The sequence below is a fragment of the Parasteatoda tepidariorum genome, chromosome X1 (assembly GCF_043381705.1).
Source record: "Parasteatoda tepidariorum isolate YZ-2023 chromosome X1, CAS_Ptep_4.0, whole genome shotgun sequence".
NCBI lineage: Eukaryota > Metazoa > Arthropoda > Arachnida > Araneae > Theridiidae > Parasteatoda > Parasteatoda tepidariorum.
In genome coordinates, this window is record NC_092214.1 from 46139058 (window position 1) to 46162604 (window position 23547).

The 23547-nt window shown below is 27.2% G+C and overlaps 1 protein-coding gene across 5 annotated transcripts; it reads left to right on the forward strand.

Annotated features, from left to right (window-relative positions):
• Positions 1-648: 648 nt before the first annotated feature.
• Positions 649-20739, forward strand: LOC107448580 (dephosphocoenzyme A carrier). 5 transcript variants are annotated; one of them, XM_016063840.3, is made up of 9 exons: positions 652-815; positions 2609-2690; positions 3275-3324; positions 5429-5531; positions 7266-7374; positions 14121-14310; positions 15060-15176; positions 16107-16258; positions 19027-20739. In XM_016063840.3, the coding sequence occupies exons 3-9, from the start codon at positions 3299-3301 to the stop codon at positions 19344-19346; spliced, it is 1017 nt and encodes a 338-aa protein (XP_015919326.1). In that variant the 5' UTR covers positions 652-815; positions 2609-2690; positions 3275-3298; the 3' UTR covers positions 19347-20739. The 5 variants fall into 5 exon arrangements, with proteins under 5 accessions (XP_015919325.1, XP_015919326.1, XP_015919328.1 ...); XM_016063839.3 differs by lacking the exon at positions 2609-2690 and having other exon boundaries at positions 649-815; XM_016063842.3 differs by lacking the exon at positions 2609-2690 and having other exon boundaries at positions 662-893.
• Positions 20740-23547: the final 2808 nt, after the last annotated feature.

A 23547-nucleotide genomic window follows, 5' to 3' on the forward strand; every position in this document is an offset into this window, starting at 1 on the left:
CGATATGCGGATGGACCGGTGTGTGAATGTGTCCTCCCTTGAAATCGGGATGTGACGTATGTATGTTGTCTCCGGATCATTCTCAGAAATATTTCTCAGACCGTTGCCAATAGTTGTGCACCTCTAGTGCAACGTAAATAAAAGAAAGAAAATTTCTAAATAAATTTCGAATAATCTCAACTCGAAAAGTGTCATGGAATTTGAAAACATCGTACAAACAATGCAGAAAAAGAGAGAAGAAAGCGGTTGCCGCACTTCCGATTGTCTACGAGAAATTATGAAAACCTAATTTGTGGATCACATTTTTCTGCAAAAAACGTACCAATCAGGTTCCCTTATTCTCTCGACGGCGATCGGAGGTACAACAACCTCATTTGGTGAGACTGCTCATGTAAAGGGCCATTTACAGTGCATTCGAACTTGGAGAAGTGAGTTTGGAGATTAATCTCACTGGATGCAATTCTTTTCACATGCAAATGAGAACCAGCAGATAGGTAGGATATATTTATCCACCAAAATTTCACGAATCAAGATCTTGTTCCCATGCGATTTTTTCGCATGCGAGAAAAATTACATAACATGAGAATGGCCATTTCATTAATGTTAATCAGTCATTGTCTATAGTCTTTCAAATGACAGAAATAAGTAGCCGGTAACGTTTGTAGTAAATAAAAATGAGTTTGGAGGATTTTCAAAACAATAATTTAAGTTTCCCTTTCCGACCAATTCATGTAGTTTATTTTGGGAATTATGATAGTTTAATCACTTATGTCATTTGAGTAACTGTTTGCAGCTGGTTTGCATGAATAATAAAAGCATGTATAGTTTTATATTTTTTTATTTACGTTTGTTTATCTTACGTGATTAGTGATTATAGAAGTTATGCAATCCTGGTAATCAAAACTCCTTTAAGGATGAAATTTATTTCCGCGTTGACATAGTTGCTTTTTCACATTTTTTAAAAAATAAATACATTGATATTTTCTTGAAAATGGTGAAAATGTTTAATTTTATCGAAGTTTTTATTAGAAAAAAAAGATTAGGAAAAGCCCATTTGTCGTTGATTTTTAATTTTTTTTATAAGTTTACTGTATAGATTTAGAGGAGATTTCCGTACGAGAAAATCATAGAAAAGGATCAACTCGAAAGGTATAACTCGTAGCCACCCCTGGGCAAACATCTACATGTTTTTTTTTAATTTTTATTTATTTATTAAAATGGGGAATTTATTAAAAAAAATTGCAAATTTAAGATCTATTTGGCACCTTGGCGAATGTAGTTGGCGCGACTGAAATATCCCCAATAGTTGGCGTATGTAATATAATATTAGCTGAAAAGTTAACTTTTTCATTTGAACCATGAACAAATGGAAGCAGTTTGTTGTCATTTAAGTGAGGAAAAAAATACAAACTTTAGTTTTTTGTAGGAAATAACTTTTTTATGGTTGTGTCTAATTAAAATATGTGACTTTAAAAAGTTATTTGTAAGTAAGGATATCATTTTAAACCTGAAAAACACTGACAAGTATTATTTAAATTATTTTTTTATTTATTATTTTTTTACTTTGTACTTATAGAGATGGTTAGTAAATTACAGAAATTAGAACCTTTTTAAAAATATAGAACTGTTCATGATTTTTCAAATATGTTTATAGTATTATATTCATTTATATTATAGCCACCTCCAAGAATATTAACCTCCAATAATAACCACCTGCAAGAATAGAATAATGAAATTATCCAAAGTTTTAAAATCTATCTCACAAAGAGAAAATCATTGCAATTATAAAAGTCCTTACAGCTGATTTTTTAAGATCAAACTCTTGGGAAATGTATCATGCATGTAGTACCTAAAAAAGGATATCTCCAAAACAATTTTTTTGAAAAAATAATGTTTTGTCTCATTTTAAGAGTTATTCAATTTCACACTTACCATTAGGTGCCATGCATTCTTATTTTCAGAGTTAATGAGTTCTAGCCTTTTAGAGCCCTAACAAAATAGGCTAATCATGAGATTTGTTTCCATTTAACTCAAAATTCAAATATGATAAGTATATTAAAATGCAAATGCAATTCAAAAACATTAATTAAATTAAAATACATCCAGAATGTGTTCTATAAATGAAAGAATTAGTTTTTTATTGTATCGGTACTATGTATAATATTGCACGTAAGAAATATTACCAATCACGCTGGATTTAAAACAACTAAGCCTCACTTTCTAAGGGAGATGAAATGGATTTTTTGTGTATTAAACTGTGTACATTATAATTACTAAAAGTTTGATTGTTCTTTCCATTTAATGAGATAAATCATTAGATTGTTGATTAGATCTTTGTTACTTATTTTATCATAAGAAAAGGTCATTCCATTATAAAACAATTTGTGAACTTTACCTTTTCTTGAATTGTAATTATTAAATATCTACTTAGATTGTTTAAACAACAGTACTCAAATTTTCATAACCCTCATATAAAATAAATGTGTAGTCCTCATTTAAATAAATTAACAAATGTGAAATAGATAGATAGAATAGTAAAATGAATGAATGAAAAAGGAATTGCTGTGAAATGAATATTATAGTTAATCGGTTAATTTCTTTTTCACAGCACTGTGTTTGAAGTAAACAATAAACAAACTGATGAATAACTTTTGAATGATAACTCAAGGTTCTTTATTAAAGTACAGAAAGTAAATATATTTTTTTTAAATCCATAACAGGAAATAATCCATTTATTTTAAATAATTGTATAAAATGTTTATTTTATTTATTTTTTTAAATTTGATAAATCTGAAAGCTTTATTGTCTTAATATGATAAAAATATAATATTATCACTTCAAGCAAATCTTAGTGCTAAAATGTTTTGCATCTACTTTCTTCTTCTTTCAATTTGAATTCATCATCATAAATTGTAGTGTTCATTGTTTCCTCAGTTACACATCATATCATAATGATGTATATTCACTACAACTGGTTTAACATTTGTGTCATTAATATTGATTATTGTGACTTATTAATGATTACTTATTGATTATTGTGAATTTATTGATTATGGGACTATATCTAATACTATAGTTGAAAAAAAGAAAACTATGTTTTCCATTTCTTTTATTTTCGATAAAAAAGTGACTTATTTTGCTTAGGTAAAATATTCGTGTTATTTAATTTGTATTTTCTTTATATGTTGTTGTTTTTTGCCTACTGTTGAGTAAGGCTCTGTTTCATGTATGGCTTATTTTTTTCTGAATTTTTTTTTTTATTGTTTTGTTTCAGATACTTGTTAATTTGTTAGTAGTTATGCAGGACATCACTGAAAAAAAGAGGTAATTTAAACCATGAATTTTTTTCTTTTCAAATTGTGGAATTAAAATTTATGAGAATGTTAATTTTTTTAATAATGTGCTCGAGTTTAGTGCAATGCTTAGTTATTATGCTTGTTGATTTAATTTTAGTGAATTAGTAAAATGTTTTTCAAAGTACAAGAATTAACTGGAGTAATAAAAAAAAAAAAGAAAACAGCGATGATATACTTGCAATTATTTATCTTTATATGTTAATGGAAATGTATCTATTAAGTGCTTACATTTATTTTGTGTATTATGTAGGATCTAGTATTTTCACCAGCTCTGTAAGTGGCCAAATTATCTTCTTTTGTGTGAATAAAATTCAGTTGTTATTGCTTTGTCTATCTTTTTCCACCCAGTAGCACTTGTTCTCTTAAAAATCTTATGAGTAGGAAATAGTTTAATTTATTTTTGCAGGTCACTATGTGTGTTGCTTGAAAATGTAATACAAATAATAAAAAAACAACTATAAATCACTTTGAATTCTGATTAGGTAATCAAACACATGCATAGTTCCTTGAGATTATGGCTGTTTCTTTCTAGGACAGCATCCATTACACATAGCACAGGTATAGATAGCCTAATTATAACTTTACAACTGCATTGAGATTTGTTAATTGTTTCTTTCTTTTTTTTACTGGTTCTCACTGGTACTGAAGTTTTTATACTGGTACTCCTTTGCTTAAGCAGAATTGATTTTTTACAACCCTATTGCTCTTTTTTAAAGTTACTGTAGGATTTAAATTTTTCTAACCTTTTTCACCTAAATACATTCAAATTAATTACAATTAGTTTTTTTTTCATGTGCACAATTAGTTTTTTTTCATTTATTATTTTTTCATAATTATGCTGCCATAATTCAGTTCTACTAGAATTGTTTTTTTTTCTCTCTATATATTTATGATCTTTTTTTTAAAATTTTCTATATTTCTTATATCATCTGAAGAGAATTTCCTTGTCCCCTACATCATAAGTATTGCACTTATTGCATTGATCTCTGCATAGAGTCACAATTACAAAATTCGTCTTAAAAATTTCTTTGTAGATTTTTAAACTTCGATAAAAAATCTCACAGCTAGAGCATTCGTGTAAGAGAATGCTAAACCTGTGTTATGAAACGAATGGCTAATTTGACTGTTTGATTGACATATCAAAATATGAGGCCATCAAAATATAACACTGAAACAATATTTTTATTATTATTAGTGCAGTTTAATCTTCACCTTCTGCTAAAAAAAGCAAGTTATGTTATTTGTATAAAAAAAATTTAATATTGTACTATGAATTGAATTGGGAGAAAGCTTCACAAATTTTGCGGAAGCATATAGATAAGCTAACATCAGCTTATTTATAGTGTGAAAAATTCTAAACATATTAAAAATTTTTTAGTCGCTATGCATAGCAAAAATGCTGCCTAACTTTCAAAACCAATAAAATTGGGTAACACTTTGGAATTAAATATTATTTTCTAAAAATTGTTAATTAAAAAAAGGAGGGTGCTGCTTTAATTTTTAATGCTAAGTTTAATAATAAGGAGAGTTTTAAAGCCAGTTATGGGTGGTTTCATCAGTTTAAATCCCCAAATAGCATACAAAATATCACCAGGGAATTTTAAAATAAAATATTTTTGGAACTGATTTTTTGTGCGCTTGCACTTGTTTTTCGTAACAAAATAATTTCAGCTACTCATTAAACTATTAGTTAAACAATTATAATTGTAGACAAATTTTAAACTCACACTAATAATATTAGTACATTTAATCTTTCAGAAATCTCATATCAATGTTTCAATTTAAATCTAAAGCATACAGATAAAAAAAAAAAAAAAAAACTATATAATTTGAAATCATTTTATAACATATTATACAAATTGGTAATATTAAATGAATAATTCGGTGTTGTTGAAAGCACACTTTTGCATCTACTTTTTCTCATGCCTGCTCTTGTAACAAAAATATTATTTTCAGCTTTTGTATTAGTAAATTTTTGATAACTTTTTTTTGTCCCTCTTCCAGGGATACTTTGAATTACTGAAGTTTCACTATGTGTTTTTGTAATTGAATGTTTATTTATTTTTTCGTAGAAATGATGGAATGAGGTATCAAGTTTCATGCAGACAGTTTTATTCTATATTTACTGTGGTTTATGCAAAGAGTAACGATGAAAAAATTGCCAAAGGAGCAAAAGTATAGTTTTCTTTATTTTTATTTTGATTTTATTTAATTTGAAACATAAACTAGAAAACCATATTTTTATAAAACAGAAATTACAGCAACTACCTTAATAATATTCTTAGTGTCTAACAATTGCCGAATAATTAGATTTCCTATCCTTATATTTTCATTGTAGGGAAATCAATCTGGTTATATGATTATTATAAATATGCTTTGAAATTTCAAGTATAATATTTCGAACATGTAAAATATTTCTTTATAAATTTTAGTACCTCCCAATTGGTATAACAGGTTAAGTTTTTGTCTACCATAGTTTGAGCTGGAGGTTTGATTTTTTTTGTGCTAAGGTTTGGTGTCTGATTAACTTGCACTTCCTCCTATCTTGTAGTTGAATCATGTTCGGAATATAATCTAATGTAATGTCTCTGGCAGTTTCAGAGCTGGAGAAGTTCACCCATTGTTGTTGAGTGTGGTGCATAGACTTGGTAACTACTACCACCTTCTGCCGTCTTACCTGAATCATGGTAGTGTAGTGTGCTTATGTGCCAGTGTTGTCTCTAGATCATCACTAAGGATGAATTCCTGACTTTCACCAATAGACTATTGTAGTAGCTCTAGTGTGACATTAACAACAAACCAAACAAAACTGAATTTTAATATGAAAATTCGCGAAAAAGTATTTAATTATGCTTTTGAGAGACATTGCTCATAATTTTGTCATCAAGATATTAAAATTTTTTTCTATCTGGCATTATTATTCTGAACCTGAGAATCAAAGCACCTTAATGTTAAGTTTACTTTTTGGGTATTTCACGAGAAATTTTTAAGCAAAATAAAAAATTTTTTTGCACATAATTATAAAATTTGTTTGTCTAAAAATAAATAATTTAATTTTTGCACCGAATTATATTTGTGAAAACAAATTTTACTATTGTGTGCATTCAAAAAAAAAAAGAAAAAAGAAAGTCAATCTATAGATAAAGTGGAACACGTAAACAGTAAAATTAGCATTAAGGGGTCCAAACTTTTGACTGCTCTCACTACCAAACTATTGGGACCATATTTCCCAGATAGTGGCTATATATACTATTTTGATGGTCTGAATTCCAAATAAGATTGGAAAAAAGTTATATTTATTTACATTTTTGTATCTGATTTTGTAACTTAAAATGTTATCTGTGCAGATAAATTAGCCTAGTTGCAGTTACTTCCTCAAACCATTAAGATTGAGCCCTAATACTTGAAAATTTGATTATTAGATCAAAAGCTATTTAGGGTGTTTAATTTTTCTATGCACTGAATAAGTTAATAAAAAGTAAAGAAAGTATTTCTTCATTTCATTTTATTGTGGCATTTATTACTGGAAACTGAATGAATTATTATGACTGTCATGAATTTTTTGTATTTGGGTTAAAAACAAACCAAAATATATTAATTTTTTATTTTTATTTTTCACTAATTTTTATCAAGATCTTCCAAAAAAAAAAAAAAAAACTCATAATGAAAAATATTTTTCATAGCTAAATTGTTTGTAACAATAATATAAGAACAGCCTTTTTCTTGATTTAAATAACCTTTTATTTTCTATCAACAGTTATGTTGCTGTGTTTTTGATACTGTTTTAATTGAATACAATTATCTATGTATGTCTTGTTTTCGTTAAATTCTCCTTGTAGGTTGTTTTTGGCATTACAAATATTTTTCTAATGTTAATTCTTTTTGATGTTAATTTTGTATAATTTTTAGTCCATGACATCAAAACACTTTCTGGCATCATTATTAGCAGGAGGAGTAGCTGGAGCTGTTGCCAAAACTACTATTGCTCCACTTGATCGAACTAAAATAAATTTTCAAAGTAAGTTTTGTTTGTTTCTTGAAACAGTTGTGTAATATAGATGATTATTATAATTTTTTACTGGTAAATTCTTTCGAAATTGTAGATATGTGATCTGTGATTTTGGGACATTTTGGTAATTTGACACCCTGTTTGACTGGCTTATTAAGTTAGTATCAAAAATACTCAATGGATAACATCAATATTCAGCATTTCTTAATGATTTTACTGTTCTAATGAACATACTGATTCCACATACATGTACATCCTGTTGTAATTTATTCTTTGTCTCTTACAAGACAAATCTTTATTGACTCAGTTACCAGTGTAGTACTATATTATCAATATTTCTGATTGTCTATGGTGACAGAAATGTATTTTAGAAACAGAAATGCATCATTTTTGCATTAAAGAATTAATTGGACATTAAAAAAAAAGAATGATAAAAAACTACATATTTATTAAAAGGATATTATCTAAGGCATTATGCTATCAAGTATTTAAAGAAAGAACTTTAAACTTAATGCTATCACTTCTAATTATTATTACTTAGCATTTCTTGATTACAAAATTCTTTTTGAAAGAGGTTTCCTTATAATCCAATGATTTTGATTTTCCCAACACTTTCCTGGTTTTGATTGTTAATCAGGGCTTTACTTTAATTTAAAAAAAGTTAAAATAATCTTTGTTTGGTCAGAATGACTTAAGGAGATTGAGAGAAAATATTGTTGGTCTAGAAAAAGTTTTAAAAAAAAATTTTACGAAAAAAAATTGAATTGAAGGGAATTTTCTTCTTCATTCCTCTATTATTGTAAAAAAATTGCATTACAATAATAATTTGTAATACAATGTTCGCTTTCTATGATATAATTATTGCTATTGTTAGAAAAATGTGCATGCTCAAATTGTTACCAACAATTATTCCTGATATTTACAAAAAAGTTTATCATAAATCATAATGTAATTGTTTAGCTTTGAATTTGTAATTGTTAAAATAATATAATTGTTAGATATGATAAAATTTGATAGTTTTCCAATATAAAATGTTGATTTCAAAACCTAATTATTTTTTGTAATTTTCCTAAATTTTAATTAGCCTTTGGAGAAAACACTGAATTGATTTGTTTATTTCACTAAACCTATTCTTGGTGTTCTTCCATCTTAAATCTTGCACTGGTCTTTATTAATAAATAAATACTCACAAAAATAATTAATAAACATCTTTGATCTTTCTGTGCTTTTAAGTTGTTTTAGTCTATTGCAGGTATGATCTTAATAACCCTTTCCTAAATATGATATTTACTAAAAGAAGAGCATTGCGTCAATTCTGAATGAGGCCATGCTTTTTTTCTATGATTTAACAATTTTATGAAGGTGTTCATATTTGTAATATGATGTAAATTTATGAGACAACGGTTGTCTTGTAGATGGATTATATTATTTTTAGTGTAAATATGTTAATTTAAGTTGAATTTACATTTTTTAACGTTATTTTCTAAGTAATACTGAGGAACCTGCATGCGTAGGGTAATTGCATAATCTTGATTATTCAGAATACTCTGTAACATAAAACTCTCAAAAATCAAATCAGTGTGTTCAAAATTGACCTGTAATTTTTATAATCATAACTCAAAATTAGCTTAAAACGAAACTAACTTCACATGACTCAAAAAGTGGTGGGAACTGCTTATGACGTCAGTATATAGTACCTGGGTAAACAAAATTGGCCGAACCTAAACTTGTCATAGGGTACAGTGATGTTGTCTACAAAGGAGTTTTATTCTAATATTTTAAAATTTTTTTTTATTGCCAAAATTGAGTTAACTTTTTAGTTTAATGCAGAGAGAGAAGGATGTTTGGTTTAAGAATTCATATTTTTTAATCAAAAATTTCAATTTTGTCATTCTAAAGTGCTGTAAGAAATAAGAACTGTTTAGAAATTTTTCACCTAATGGTTTCATCCCAGATAGGAAATGGAAATATTTAAGATTTAGATTTTTAAGTTTTTTACTAGAGATGCAAATAATTCTTGATCTCTTATTTATTAATTGTTAGTTATTCTTTTATTCTTAAAACCGTTTTTCCTAAAAAACTACAGAAAAAAAATTAATATTTATTTGTAATACTTTTTCTTATGTGCAATATTTAATTTATTCAAAGTAATGCACTGGATGCGAAATTTGCAGTTTAAAATTTTATACCATTATTAGCTAAAATATTTTTGCAAGATGCATTTCGCAAAATATTCATATAAAATTTACCAAAAAAAAAATACAAAAGCACAATAGCGAATTGCTTGTGTGTGTAGAAAACTTTAAGAATTTAAACTGTGATGTAAATAAAGTACTACTTGAATAATTAAAATGAAATATGATTTTTTAGTTTTCCTTCTTTCAAATTTAATTATTTGTTAAAATTGCTAATTTTGTTTCGAAGTTAGCTGTTTTAGTGACAGTGAATAAATTAAAGAAATTGGTTTTCAAAATTTCAAAAATTACAGAAATAACTTTGAAACATGATTCTATAATTTGAGGACTGTTCCCCCCCCCCCCGATTGAATTCTCCTCCCCCTTCTGAGAAAAAATTTGTAGGTGCCCTAGACAAAAATGATGAATGCGAAAAAAAAAAGTTTTAAACTACTTTCCTAATTTGTACTTTTTTTCAATGACCTGTGAAAAGCATTATTATTTTTTATTATTAATGTTGGTTTATTTTTACGAATAACATACATTAAAGTATGAATTTTTTAAAAAATTCCATGTTGGTTTGATCACAGACTGAGCAAATTGAAATGTATAGGATTTTAAATAAAAAGTTTTTATAGAAATAAAGAAAATTGTTGAAAAAATATATTATAGGTTTTATTTTTGAATTATCTATATTCTGAGATTAACTTTCCTTATCAGTTAGAGCTATTTATGTAAAATTTTTTTTAAATCTTCATTCCAATATTCCCAGAGCAAGGAAAAAACAGGGATCTATTTAGAAGAAATTTGGGCCCTTCACAAAATATTTTAACTTAAAAACAGACCCTTCTCGAAATATTTTAGCTTAAAAACAGACCCTTCACAAAATATTTTATCTTTTATTCAAAGCGTTCTTAAATTTGTTTATCTTCATAATTAATGTATTGTAAATCGAATGAACCTTTCCCTTGGAAAAAAAAAACGAATCTAAAAGAAACACAAAGTTTTTGTGAAGTCTTTGCCGGTGCCCTTCTTTCCATCTCTCCTCATCCAGCATCCTTACCTCTGTTCCAGACTGTATGGAAGCTGATGGCGTCAGTAATCGGCCCTCTGACTTTGAATGTAGCAGGAGAGCGGGCAATGCTGTTCTCATCACATTTTATTTATTTCCTTGCTTTCACAAACTTATCTATTTCGCTATTATGTTATTTTATTTATATTTTGTAGCTTAACCCTTTCGAAATCAAATATAATATTTATAAATTTCAAATGCAGTATTCTCAGAAATTATTTCTACTTCTACAGGCATCTTATGTGGATAGTGCACCAAAAAACATTATCCAAATAACTTTTGATCCAATGATTGAATCCTCACGTTCTAGGATTCAATCTTAATGGTTTGAGGAGGGGACCTCAAATATGCTAATTGATTGAGTACAGGCGATGTTTTAAGTTACAAAGTCAGACACAAAAATGTATTTTCTTTGAATGAATATTCTTTTTTTTCCCCCCCAATGGATTTAGATTCCTGACCCCTAAAAAATAAGCGATAGCCGCAATCTGGGAAATATGGTCCCAGTATAGGTCAGAAGAGCGTTCTAAAGTTTGGACCCCTTAATATTAATTTTACTTTTTGCGTATTTCACTATATCTCTTGAACTTTTTGAGCCAATTGAAAAAATTTTGCACTCAATTCTAAAATTTGTTTATCTAAAGATAATTACATGCAAAAAATATTTTTTGTGTGAATATTTATTATTTTATTTAATAATGGTCTGGAAAATGTTGAATTGTAAGATATAAAAATTTTTAGCATAATTTTAAAGAACATTTCACATGGTGAAATACAAAATTCGAGCAAAATTGGTTGAATAGTTTCTGAGAAATTAAATTTTAACTATAAGACTTTTTTGGGGGTCAGAAATCCTAAGTTGTAAAGAAAAAAGGTAGTATGTTTATTCAGAGAAACGTGAGAAAGAATGCGACTTAACTCTAATTTTCGATTCACAAATTATTATTAGTTTTTTTCTTACAATTTTCCAAAAAACAGGACCTTTCACAAACTGTCTGAACAGGCTCCAGGTTTCTTTCCATTTAATTCTAGATTCATTCGTTTTAATCTTGTGTGTTTTGTCAGGTTAGTTTCATGAAAATAAGCAGGATTTTTTTTTTTTTTTTTAATGAGACATCACTTTGGAATTTTGGTAAGCAATCAAAATGTTTTTTGTTTTACTTTAATTTACTTTTTAATCAAAAGATTTATAAAAAAAATCTAATATAAATCTTTTAAAAAAATAATAAAAAAAATCTTTTTTTGAATCTACGTCTTGATGTGTCATTCATTATTTTACAATATTTAGCCTTTTCTGTTCTTTTTTTTTTATAAATACAAATTTAGTAGAAGTCCGATTATAAAAAAGTCAAACTTTTAAAATTCTATTTTAAAGGAACTATTTTACCGATTTCGTTTAAGATTTGAATTCTGCCATACCAAATTATGTTCTTTAAAACGGTGTAAAAATTTGTATATCCCACTATTCAAAATTATTTTGACTATTATTAATTAAAATAGTAAAAAATAATAAAGTATTAAAACTTTTTTTGCATGGAATTATCTTTGGATTAACAAATTATAATTGCGTGCAAAAACTTGTTTCTAAATTGCTTTCAAAGTTCTGGAACGCTGGTGAAATACATAAGAAGTAAAATTAACATTAAGGGGTCCAAACTTTCAATGGCTCACCTGACCAAACAATTAAAACCATATTTCACTGATTGCCTTTGTATTTTGGAGGTTAGGAATCATAATCCATCGAAATGAAGTATGTTTATTCAGAGACAGTAGGTTTTTGTTGGGTCTGATTTTATAACTTAAAATTTAGTCTGTATTAACTAATTAGTATATTTAAGGGTACTCCCTCAAAACATTAAGATTGACTACTAGTACATTAAAATCCAATCAAATTTCTGTCGAACTTTGACGGATTTTTTAAAAATTGGGGTTATTAAGAAACAAAACCGAAATGCCAATTTCCAAGACAATTAATAGATTAGATAATTACCATGATCATAGTAAATTTTTTGCTAACAACAAGAAACTTTTATTCATTTTTGCAATATTTTACATATTTTATTTTTTTGATATGTATTTAAAATAGTTATTTAAAGATTTTCTTAAAGTAGGACTTCTTTTTCTTTACAAATATCTGCAAATATCTCTTTTTCTACAGATACATATATTTGCTTGATAACTTCTTTATTCATCTGATTTTTCTAAGCGTTTATTGTTGTAGTTTTTATTTATTTTTATACATAGTTTTTTGTGCCTATATGTTAGTCTGGGTATAGAGACTATCTATTCTTTCCTAAAAATTATTTGATAGCAGTAATCATTAAATATTTTCTTATAACTATGATGACTGTCCCTTCCTTTATTAATGTATTTTATGAGAGGTCATTTTTAATTTATATTAAGTGGTTGCTTTAAATGTTCACTTCATAAACATTTTATTACAAGTTTGTTTCATCACAAGAAATGTTATTATGCAAGATTTTAGTTACAGTGAATGAATCAAGTAGGAATGAAGAATGAAAGTAAATCAATCAATGGATAAGTGAATAGTTGTAGTAACGCGTCAGCAATAAATAGCAATGAGCTTTTTGATGGGCAAGTCATTGAAGGGCATTTCTATCTATGTATCTATAAATTCAAATCTATGAATGAGCTTTTAAAATCCATAAAATTGTTTATAAACCCATAAATTTTTTAGTTTTCAAAATAATTTTTAACAAAATGGCAGCGTAATATGCTCAGTAAAAACATTACTTATTATAAATATATATTCTAGAATATTGAGGTAATTTTCTATCTAATTAATTTGAAGGCTTTTTTTAAACCTTGAGTACAATAATTGTTATTTGTCATATGTTTCTTAAATCACCATTAATATGGGATTGATATAGATTTATAATTCTCTGGTAGAAATATTGTAATTTAAAATATTAAAATCAATTTTTTACAGCGTTCTTACTTCACCAGTGAGACAATTCAAGGATTTTTTTAAAAGAAAATTCAGATTCCTTTTTCAAAATTGAATTAAGGATGCCATTTTTTGTATCGCCCGAGATGTGAAAATGTCTTCTGCCGCATCTGATGCTCATTTTACAATTTTGAAAATTTTTTATAAAATTTTCTCTTATTTTTTATACATACATAAAAATTCTGTTCAAATCTAATAAATGCATTTGCGTGTATTTAATCAGAAATTTTGATGTTTATAAGTTTTCAATAGTATCTGCAACTAAATATATAATACCTCTGGGAGATAAGTACTTTTAACATTTTGTCCAGTTTGTCTGTAGTCACAGCTTTATTAGAATTGTAAACTAACCTTGGGTTGAGCGTAAACTTATATTTATCTTGTAGTTTGTACTAATGACAGTCATCGTGTTTCACAGTGTGTTAATTGTTAAAAGATGTCTTTTACTATAGTAGAAATTGTAATATGCTGCAGAAACATGCGAATCATTTAAATTGATTTAAGTTTCTACCTTTTTAATAATTATAACATTTCTTTCTAGTCACAAACAAACATTATTCCTTGAAAGAAGCACTGAAATTCATTGTTGATAGCTGCCGTACCTCTGGGTTTTTCAGCTTATGGCGTGGCAATTCAGCAACAATGGCTCGTATCATTCCATATGCATCAATACAATTTGCATCTCACGAACAACTGAAACATGTTCTACATGTAGAAACTCATGATGAAAGGTAATTTTTATTATTAAAAAATTAGCTTATTTTTGTTTTTTATTTGAACATCTAGTTATGCATTTTTGCTCTTTATACTTTTGAAGATCACCTGTGGATCTTTTATTTTCAATAGGTAAGTAGAATTCCTTAAAGAAAAAACTGTAATTAATATCAGCAAAAAAGAAACACTAAAAATAGCTTTGGCTTGTGAATGCTAAAAAAAGTTAAACTTTTTATTAGCTTTTTTATCTTATTTTCTTTTCTATTCAAACATTGCAACAACTGCTGGTCAAAAATATTGTCATTTCTGAATACCAATGAAACCTCAGATCTATAGTCAGGGGCCTGTCCAGGCCGAATTTACTACCAGTTAGCGGTACCTTCACAAATTTAACTTTACGAAAAACGGTAGTTTCACAAAATCAACTTTAGGAAAAATGGTAGTTTCACAAAATTCTTTTTCTTAAAATTTTATTTTTGTATCCCTTAGGAAACGGTAAATCCAAATTTTTGTGTTGATTTTTTAATATAATTTTTAATTTTTCACAAATTATATCTAAATTTTCACAAAATAGGTACCTCTGAGAAAAACCTAGACAGACCCCTGATAGTAAAGCTTATTCATGTTCCCTTGACTTTTGATTGTAATTAGTAATTCTCATGCAAGTGTTATTGTTAGCACTACTAATGATGTTTAAATTTTCTTTACAGTCATTCGATCTTATAATTGATTGCTAAGTTTATTAGTGTTTGTTTATCTTTTTTAGACGTTCTAATCCTGGGAAATCTTTTCTTGCTGGATCTCTTGCTGGTGTGGTATCTACCACATGTACTTATCCTCTTGACCTTGCTCGTGCTCGCATGGCTGTTACTCATAAAGAAATGTAAGTTATTGAATAAAATTTTTTTCTACATGTGTTTATCTCTTATTATGAAGCATTTTTATGATTTAATTTTTTTTATGAAAGTATGTTATTTAAAGGTATCACATAATTAGCAAATTATTTGCATTGTGAATAAATTATTGCATTTATTAAATCAGCACATATAATCTGTTAATCTTTATTTATAATGACTGTTAAATAATTAATATTTATGTGTTTCCTTAAATTGTAGGAATGAAGTATATACTTATTTTCGATCAAGTGTTGTTGGCTACTAACATTTATCAGTTTCGATGAGATATTTGTGAAGTGCAATTTTTATTAAATAAAAATGGAAAAATTTAAAGTGTAATTATTGGAAAAAAATTATTTTACTATTTTTAGATAAACATTTTAAGTGCGAATAATTTTTTAAAATAACAATTGCGAAACATTTGTTTATAAAAATCAATGCTTTGCCAGCTAAATCATCCATATTTTGCAAACAATGTTATTTCTCTCGTGGTAAGAAATTGTAAATAAAATAAAACTAACTTAATTTCTTATTATCATTTAGGAACAGTTTTAAAAAACATTTTTCTTTATTTTTCAAATGTGTAGAATGCTGTACTGCCACACAAGTATCACTATTCGAATTCTGTGGAAAATTAAATCATGTGCCATTCAAATGTATGGACAAATTCAAAATGTAATCCTTTATGTTCCTCTTCTGTGTATTTTACAGTACACTCAGTCCCATTTATTAGATGATTAAAAATTCTTTTATAATTTACAAGGACTGCAGCACTTATCTTTCAATTTAATTAGTTTATTTATTATTTGAAAAATTTTGCTATTACTAGAATTTTCAGAAATATAATTCTTTGTGTGTGATGGTTAAAAAATTTGAATTATTTTTGTGGTTATCCATTCTTTTAACTTTTCATTCAGGTATAACAGTTTAACTCATGTTTTCATGAAAACATGGAAAACAGAAGGTTGTGCTACAATGTATCGAGGTTATGCACCCACACTGCTCGGTGTCATTCCATATTCAGGAACAGGTTTCTTTACATATGAAACTCTTAAAAGGTTGCACAGTGGTAAGATTTATTTTCTCAAATAGTTAAACTAATTTTGATTCATTTGGTTTTCAGTATTTTTCTGAACAGAATTGATTTGAATGCTCTAAAGATACCCAAAATGTATCATATGATTAAATATTTCCTTAATTTTTTACATTATTTGATTTTTCTATTGAAAATATAATTCATTTAAAGAGCATGAGGTAGTCACTAACACATACAGTAATTTCTTGTAGAATCACTGCTCCACTCTACAGACCATCCACATGAAAAATATTACTAAAATTCTCAATTATACTCTAATACACCGCACTTTAATTTCAAGTCATCGTACTTAGTTAAATTCTATTAAATAAAAATAAGGACTATGAAACTATGAAAAACTAAATTTTGACAGCAGCACAGTTCTGAAATTAGTAATTTTTTTTCAATGCTTGTTTACTGAATGGCAAAGTGTGCAATTATATATACAGTCGGGCCTCTATTTAACGAACTTCCATTCGGGCCTCTATTTAACGAATTTGCATATTTTTTCAAGGAACCAAGAACATTTTGAAAATTTCTTCGTAAAATAACTTTAAAATAGCGAAGTGAATTTTCTATTTAACAAACTTTTTTTCGAGATCCACTTTCCCTATTTCCCAAAATATTTCAGAACATTAACTTGTTAACGCATTTTATGGGGGAAATGATCTCCAATTGATTTTCAAAGCCACTTCACTTTTAGAGACAGTAGTAAAATCCCTTTCCCTTTTTGTTTGCATTTCAGACAAAAAACTCAGACAAAATTAACGGGTCTTATCAGTAACCATTAAACTTAAGAACTCATGTTGTAATGTATGTTTGAAATTACTTTGCAATTATAATTTTATCCAGCAAATAAATGCAGCTATAATTTTATACATAAATTACGCTTTTTTTAGTTGAAAATGTTATAGCATAGTTGTGTAACACTGGATAATGTTTTGTTCTATTCTTGTTTTTCAAGCAGATTTCTTTTATGGCTAAGATTTATAAAATAAATAGTAGATTGATTTATTGAATGTAGGGTTTAGTGGCACAAGATCCAAATGAGGACATGCTGCACCAGACAGTACGGTAAAATAAATAAATAGTAGATACTAGTTTACAACATATAGGTGTATCGATTGCTATTTTAATTATGTCTAGTGTTTATGAATTAAAAACCTGTTTTGTGTTGTTTAAGTATTTTAAAAGGTGATTTTCTATTTAGCGAATTTTCCAAAAAACGAACTTATTATCATGATTAAGCGACTTCGTTAAATAGAAGTCAGACTGTATATATATATATATATATATGTAATAATATGCGTTCAAAGGCTAGATAATTCAAGATACTTTGGCTAATTCAAGCAAGTAGACATTTTATTAATTTATATTAAGTTTATTTAACAACTTTTGTTGGATTTTTGCATGGATTACAATGGTGGGGTTTCCATGGCAGGGATATTGGGATTTGGCACAGATTTATCTAGACATGAAAATATGAAAAAGTCACACATTTTTGCTGGCTCCTGATATTTAAACGAGGATTCTGAAAGGGAATTGGTTGCAAGAATATCCTTAACTTAATGAAACGTCAATCAAATGGGAAAATTTAGAGATTTTGATTTGTTAAAAAGATGACGCCATTCGGACGATGGAGGATTTTTTGGATTTTCTAAATGCATATTTTTCTAAGAATTATTTCCCATTAACTTAATATAAAATAATCTTTTAATTGGCATCTTGACTTTTTATGGCTCTTTGTGACAGAACGATTTCTACGTCCTAAAATTTAAAAAGAAATCTATTTTAAGCTTATGATTTAATATAGAAAGACTCGAATGAGGTATTCTATATCACACACATTATCTTAGTTCAGACTTTAAAAATTATATTTATTGGATGGCTTAAGAAGCATATTTGTATCTTATGTGCTAAATTCTAAATATTATTTAAATTTAAAATGAACTACACATAAAGTGATAGTGATTAGTTTACCTTATGATTATTATGTATTTTTTTTTAAAAAAATCAATGAATAAGCAATAAAACATGTATAAGATCCTTTTTTTCTTTGATCTTTCTCTTCATTACCTTTTGTTTAAAAAAATTTTTCATTTTTGAATATACATAATACAACTTGCTATTTGATTTGAAAAAAAGAAATTTGATGTTTAAACTTGGCAGCCTTATTTAAAATATTTACCTAAGCTATTAGACTTTTTTAAGCCTAACATTATAATTGATTTCTGAATGTTATAAATGGTTTGTAATATTTTTTAAAATTATTATTCTATAAACAACTTAATTAGTATATGTCAATATGAAGTCTAAACTTTCAGCAAAAATTGTCTCTGATATTTCAGAAAAATTCATTGCGAAATGTTTTCTAAATGGATTTGGAGATTAACTTTTGAAGATTACCTTAAAACACTCTTTAAGCAGAAGCTTAATATAGCAATGTAAACATTTAATTACTTTTGGTTTAATGTTAGAACTTTTCAAATGTATTGCCATTTTACAATAATAGTTTCAAAGCTTGAATTGCAAACTATTTCATAATATATTTAAAACAACCCATAATTCTCTGAGATTTAAATTTCTGAGGCAATAAGTAAGGAATTTGATTTGACTCTGAATATTATAAAGAAATTTCTTTCAACATTTTACAGGAACATTTCAATGTAAAAAAATTTGATCACTGTTTGAAAAAAGCAAAAGTCAAAGCTCAGAGTGTTATAAGAAAGTATATGGTTTTCTAATGATTGATATTTTTTCAGAACGTACGAATGATAGGCCTATTCATCCAACTGAAAGATTAGTTTATGGCGCAATGTCTGGTTTACTTGGACAATCAGCTTCATACCCTCTTGATATTGTGCGCAGACGTATGCAAACAGCATCTTTAACTGGAGGTCTTTATGCTACTATCCGTAGTACCATAAGTATAATAATTAAGGAAGAAGGTGTTATTAAAGGATTATACAAAGGATTGAGCTTAAATTGGATAAAAGGACCCATAGCTGTTGGTATCAGTTTTACCACATTCGATATTACACAGACATTTTTAAAGAGTCTAGCTTTTTTTCCTGCTAGCTAACAATAATGAATAGCTACTAAAAATAAGACTCTTTTATAGGTGCTTTAATGAATGATCTGCTAGTATACGTAATAAAATGTGTGTGTAATATTTTGTATTTCTTTATACAATGTAGAAGTTTATTATAACAATAATGCATAAAATATTTCAAGGTGCTAATTTGTTTTATAAATTGGTTGAAGTTTTGAAAGTGTATGAGACTTTATGGGTTGTGACAATCCTTAATTTTTAAAATTTATGTATGGGATAGCATATGTGTGTGCAATTATTCTTATAAGAAAATTTCTTTTTATAACTCTTTTATTTCCTTATAAGCATATCTATTGTTATGGTTTTGATGATATTGTGTTTAGTACAAAACCTGTTAAACAGATATACTCAGTGTTTAAAAACTGTTATTCTTACATACTTATACATACATAATCCTCTTATACTTATCTGGTGACAATTTATATTTTCTCATCCTCTTTTATATCTGATTACAATTGACTATATTATGTTGAGTACAAAGTTAAAACAAAACTCATTTTCATGTTTAGTTAATTTCATATTTGAACTATTTTCTGCTAACTGTCCTCTATTAACTGTTTTTCTCACACGCAAGATTCATACATTTCTAGAAATATACAGTGAATTAAAAATTGTCTTTAAAAGACTCCTGTCATTCAAAAATTTATAAATTTTCCAGTTTGGAAAAATTGTTGCTTAATCCGGTATTCAGACAAAATGTAGCATGAACAAGATATTCCAACTTTGTAATTATGTCTTATTTGAATATTGCTACTGAATTTTAAATTAAGTTCTTAAAATGATAGCAAAATATATCTAATGAATGACTTAAAAAAGGTGACTATGAACGTACATTCTTAACTACCTTTTTAAATTCAATAAGCTGTGAAGGGTATGTGTATTCATAATCATATTTTCTGTGTGTCATTTGTTTAATATTTCTCATTTAAGTTCTTATTTTAAAATTTAGTCATCTTATTTTGCCCCCAAACTGTTGTACCATTTTTTCTTCTTCATTTTGTTTATATATTTTGAGTCAGCAGTATACTTTATATTGAAATTTTTCTTTTACCATAAAATATCAAAGGAATTGAATTTTTTTCTTTGTATTTAAGTTTAAATGTAGCTTCAAAAATAATGTATTTAATATTGTATTTAATGTACTCATATGCGATTTCTAAGGTAAATGAATATATGGAAAACTAAGTGAATTAAATTTCAGCTAGGACCCTGTATTTGTGCTTAATCAAAATTTTTGATGTTTTCATAAAAGATGTTCGTATTACTCTTTTTTATTCTGCAGCGAGTATTGTTTGGCTCTTTTATAAATTATCATCTCTATTTCAAAGCTGTCAATAAATGCTGAAAGAAGTTTCAATGGCAATTTTTAAAGTTTTTGAGACATTTATTCATTTTGTTATTAATTTGAACCCAACTTTTCTGTTAAATATTCACTATTTTTTGTGTGTGGTTTCTATTATAATTGTGAGTATAGGGGAAAGAAAGTTCTGTTTAGGAATTCTATATTGCAGGTTTTAAACTACCCCCCAGAGCCATGGCTAGAATTTTTTTTGCTTTTTAAATATTTACTTTTCTGTACTTTGTTTGCTCTAAATATAAAATATAGCTTTTATTAGGTCTGGACGAAAATATTTTAATCAACAAAAATTTGGATTTTTAGATTTTATGTTGCCATTTGTATAGATTTCTATACTTTATTTAATATAAAGCATTTTGTAAAAACACATTCACAGAATTTTATGTTTTGCAGACATTAAATTAATTTATGTATGAGAAATGCATTAATGTAGTAATATTTTTGTAACTGCCTGATTTTTAGAAGGTTATGATTAGCACTGTAAGCTTGTCGCGGTAAAAAAGATCTGAAATTCGTGGGATATTTTTGAAATTACGCACATTATAAATACAGAAAAATTTACTATATGATGATGTAAAAGACAGAAATTGGGCAAATAATAAAACAAAAGCTAAAAAAATGCAATTTAAAGCAATTTCTTAAAAATCAAAACATATTGAGAAATTCACGGATTTTCGAAGAAAGATGACAATTTCGCGGAAATTTGCACTGCAACAAACCTGCAGCCCAAGTTATGATATGTCTAGCTAAGCATGGAAAATGCCCTAAATAATAATATTACATTTTTTAGAAGCTCTTTATTCTGAAATTTTTAGTGTTTTTCATTTTTAAAATTACCTTTATTGCTCCATTAAATGCTTTTTTTGTGTGTTTTTTATGTGATAAAAATTAAGGATTTTCAGCAATTTTATAATTTTATTCAATAAGGATTTTCAATGGAACAATATAAATTTAGGAAAAATGTTTTACTGACCTTAACAGAAATGGAATTTTTTTTTTGAGGAAAGAAAGAATATCATAAATTTGAAATAAAACAATTTTGTTTCGAAAACAACCTGCTCTTATCGTAAAGACACGGCTCCCAGTTGAGCACTGCGATCAGCAAGCGGGTGGGTGGCTATTTTGATCAGCCTGCGTAGGGACCGTGGTATCGGTCCTCGTTGAACTGTAATACCATACAGTGCTCAACTGCCAAAGCAAGGGAGACGTCCCCTCTGCAGAGGATCAAAATTGCGATGGCATGTCTTCGGATCATCCTCAGGGATGCTTCCCAGATTGTTGCCAATAGCCCATTATGCAGCACTAGTGCGATGTAAATAAAGTACCTACCTACCTCTTATGAAGAGATATAAATGATTGCTTCAAAATTGTTTCACTTTTCTTCTACTGTATGCTATTTTGAACTCAGGAATTATTACAATTCTCATAAATAATAACGTCTAATTTATTGGTGCAAAGCTTCTTGGAATTTTTTAATAAATTTATTTTTAAATTTTTAATTTGTCGTTTAATTTTTATCAATTACTCATTATTGATGAATTTTGTTTTTATCAATAATTAAAAAAATTTTTAAGTCTATCATTTTGATTTATTTAAAAACTTTTTTGTAAGGATTCCATAGAAAAAGAGATAATTAATACCCTGTTTTATTTTTACTCTTTGTAATTAATTCAAAAAATTTTTTCTTCAAAATTTTATGCCTTCAATTAATTTTTATCATTTCTATATCAGCCTCAGGGGTCCCTAGAAATGTGAAAATTTTGCAAGCATAATGTAAAATATGAGGATCATGTTCTTAAGGAGTCATACTTAGGTTATCATCAACCAAATTAAAAAAGAAAAAAAGATTAAAGTAAATTTTAAAACTTTTTACGAAAAAAAAGTAAATGTTAAAGTAAAGTAAATATTTGAAAGCTTTTAAATATTAACATTAAAATTTTTTCAAAAAATCGAAATTTTTATAATTATATATATTTTTTATATTTCTGAAGCAGAACTTTTAAAAATGCAGGACTCTCAGGGATGAGATTCTTCCGCGGATTCGCGGATTTCCGCTTTTTTTCAGATTTTTCCATTTTTCCCTCTGATTTCCTCTGAAATTTTTTTTTTGTACAAGTTAAAATATTTTATGAGGAATTTAATTTTCCACGGAGCGAAATTACTGAAGTCTTTATTCCACCCTCTGAAGTTTCTCTAAAAATCATTTCCTTGGGATAAAACTGGTTGATCCCAAGGAAATCCCAGGGATGAGATTCTTTTTGTCTCTCGAATTTCAACCTTTTTATCAAAAACTCCGATTCTCTAAAAGTTTTGTTTTTTTAATAAATATCTCGCTTTTTTTTTAAATTCAGTCATTGAAGCAAAATAATTATATTTATTTACGATTTTCAAAGATAAACTGAAAATTCAAACTACGTCCTAGCTCCTAACCCTTCCGTATTTTTACTTACATTTGCTGTTTTCTCCGATTTCACGCACAGAAAATAAGATTTTCCGTATTTTTTATCCGTCGGCGGGATAGCTCGTATTTTCGTAATTCAGACGTCGCTGCTTCTTGTATTCTGGCGTGAAAACAAACAAAAAAATAGAAAAAAATATATAGGTGGATTTGCGGTGAAAATATTTATTTGCTCATTCAATTAATCTTGCAAATTTTTATTTATTATGTCTAAACAAAAGCAATACAAACAAGCCTTTTAGAAATTTCAAGTCCAGACTCTGCAAATAACTCGATTTTTATTCACGCGATTTTAATATCAATCATCGATTTTCGTATTTACCTGATTTAAAAGTTGCGCATTGCGATTCTTATTT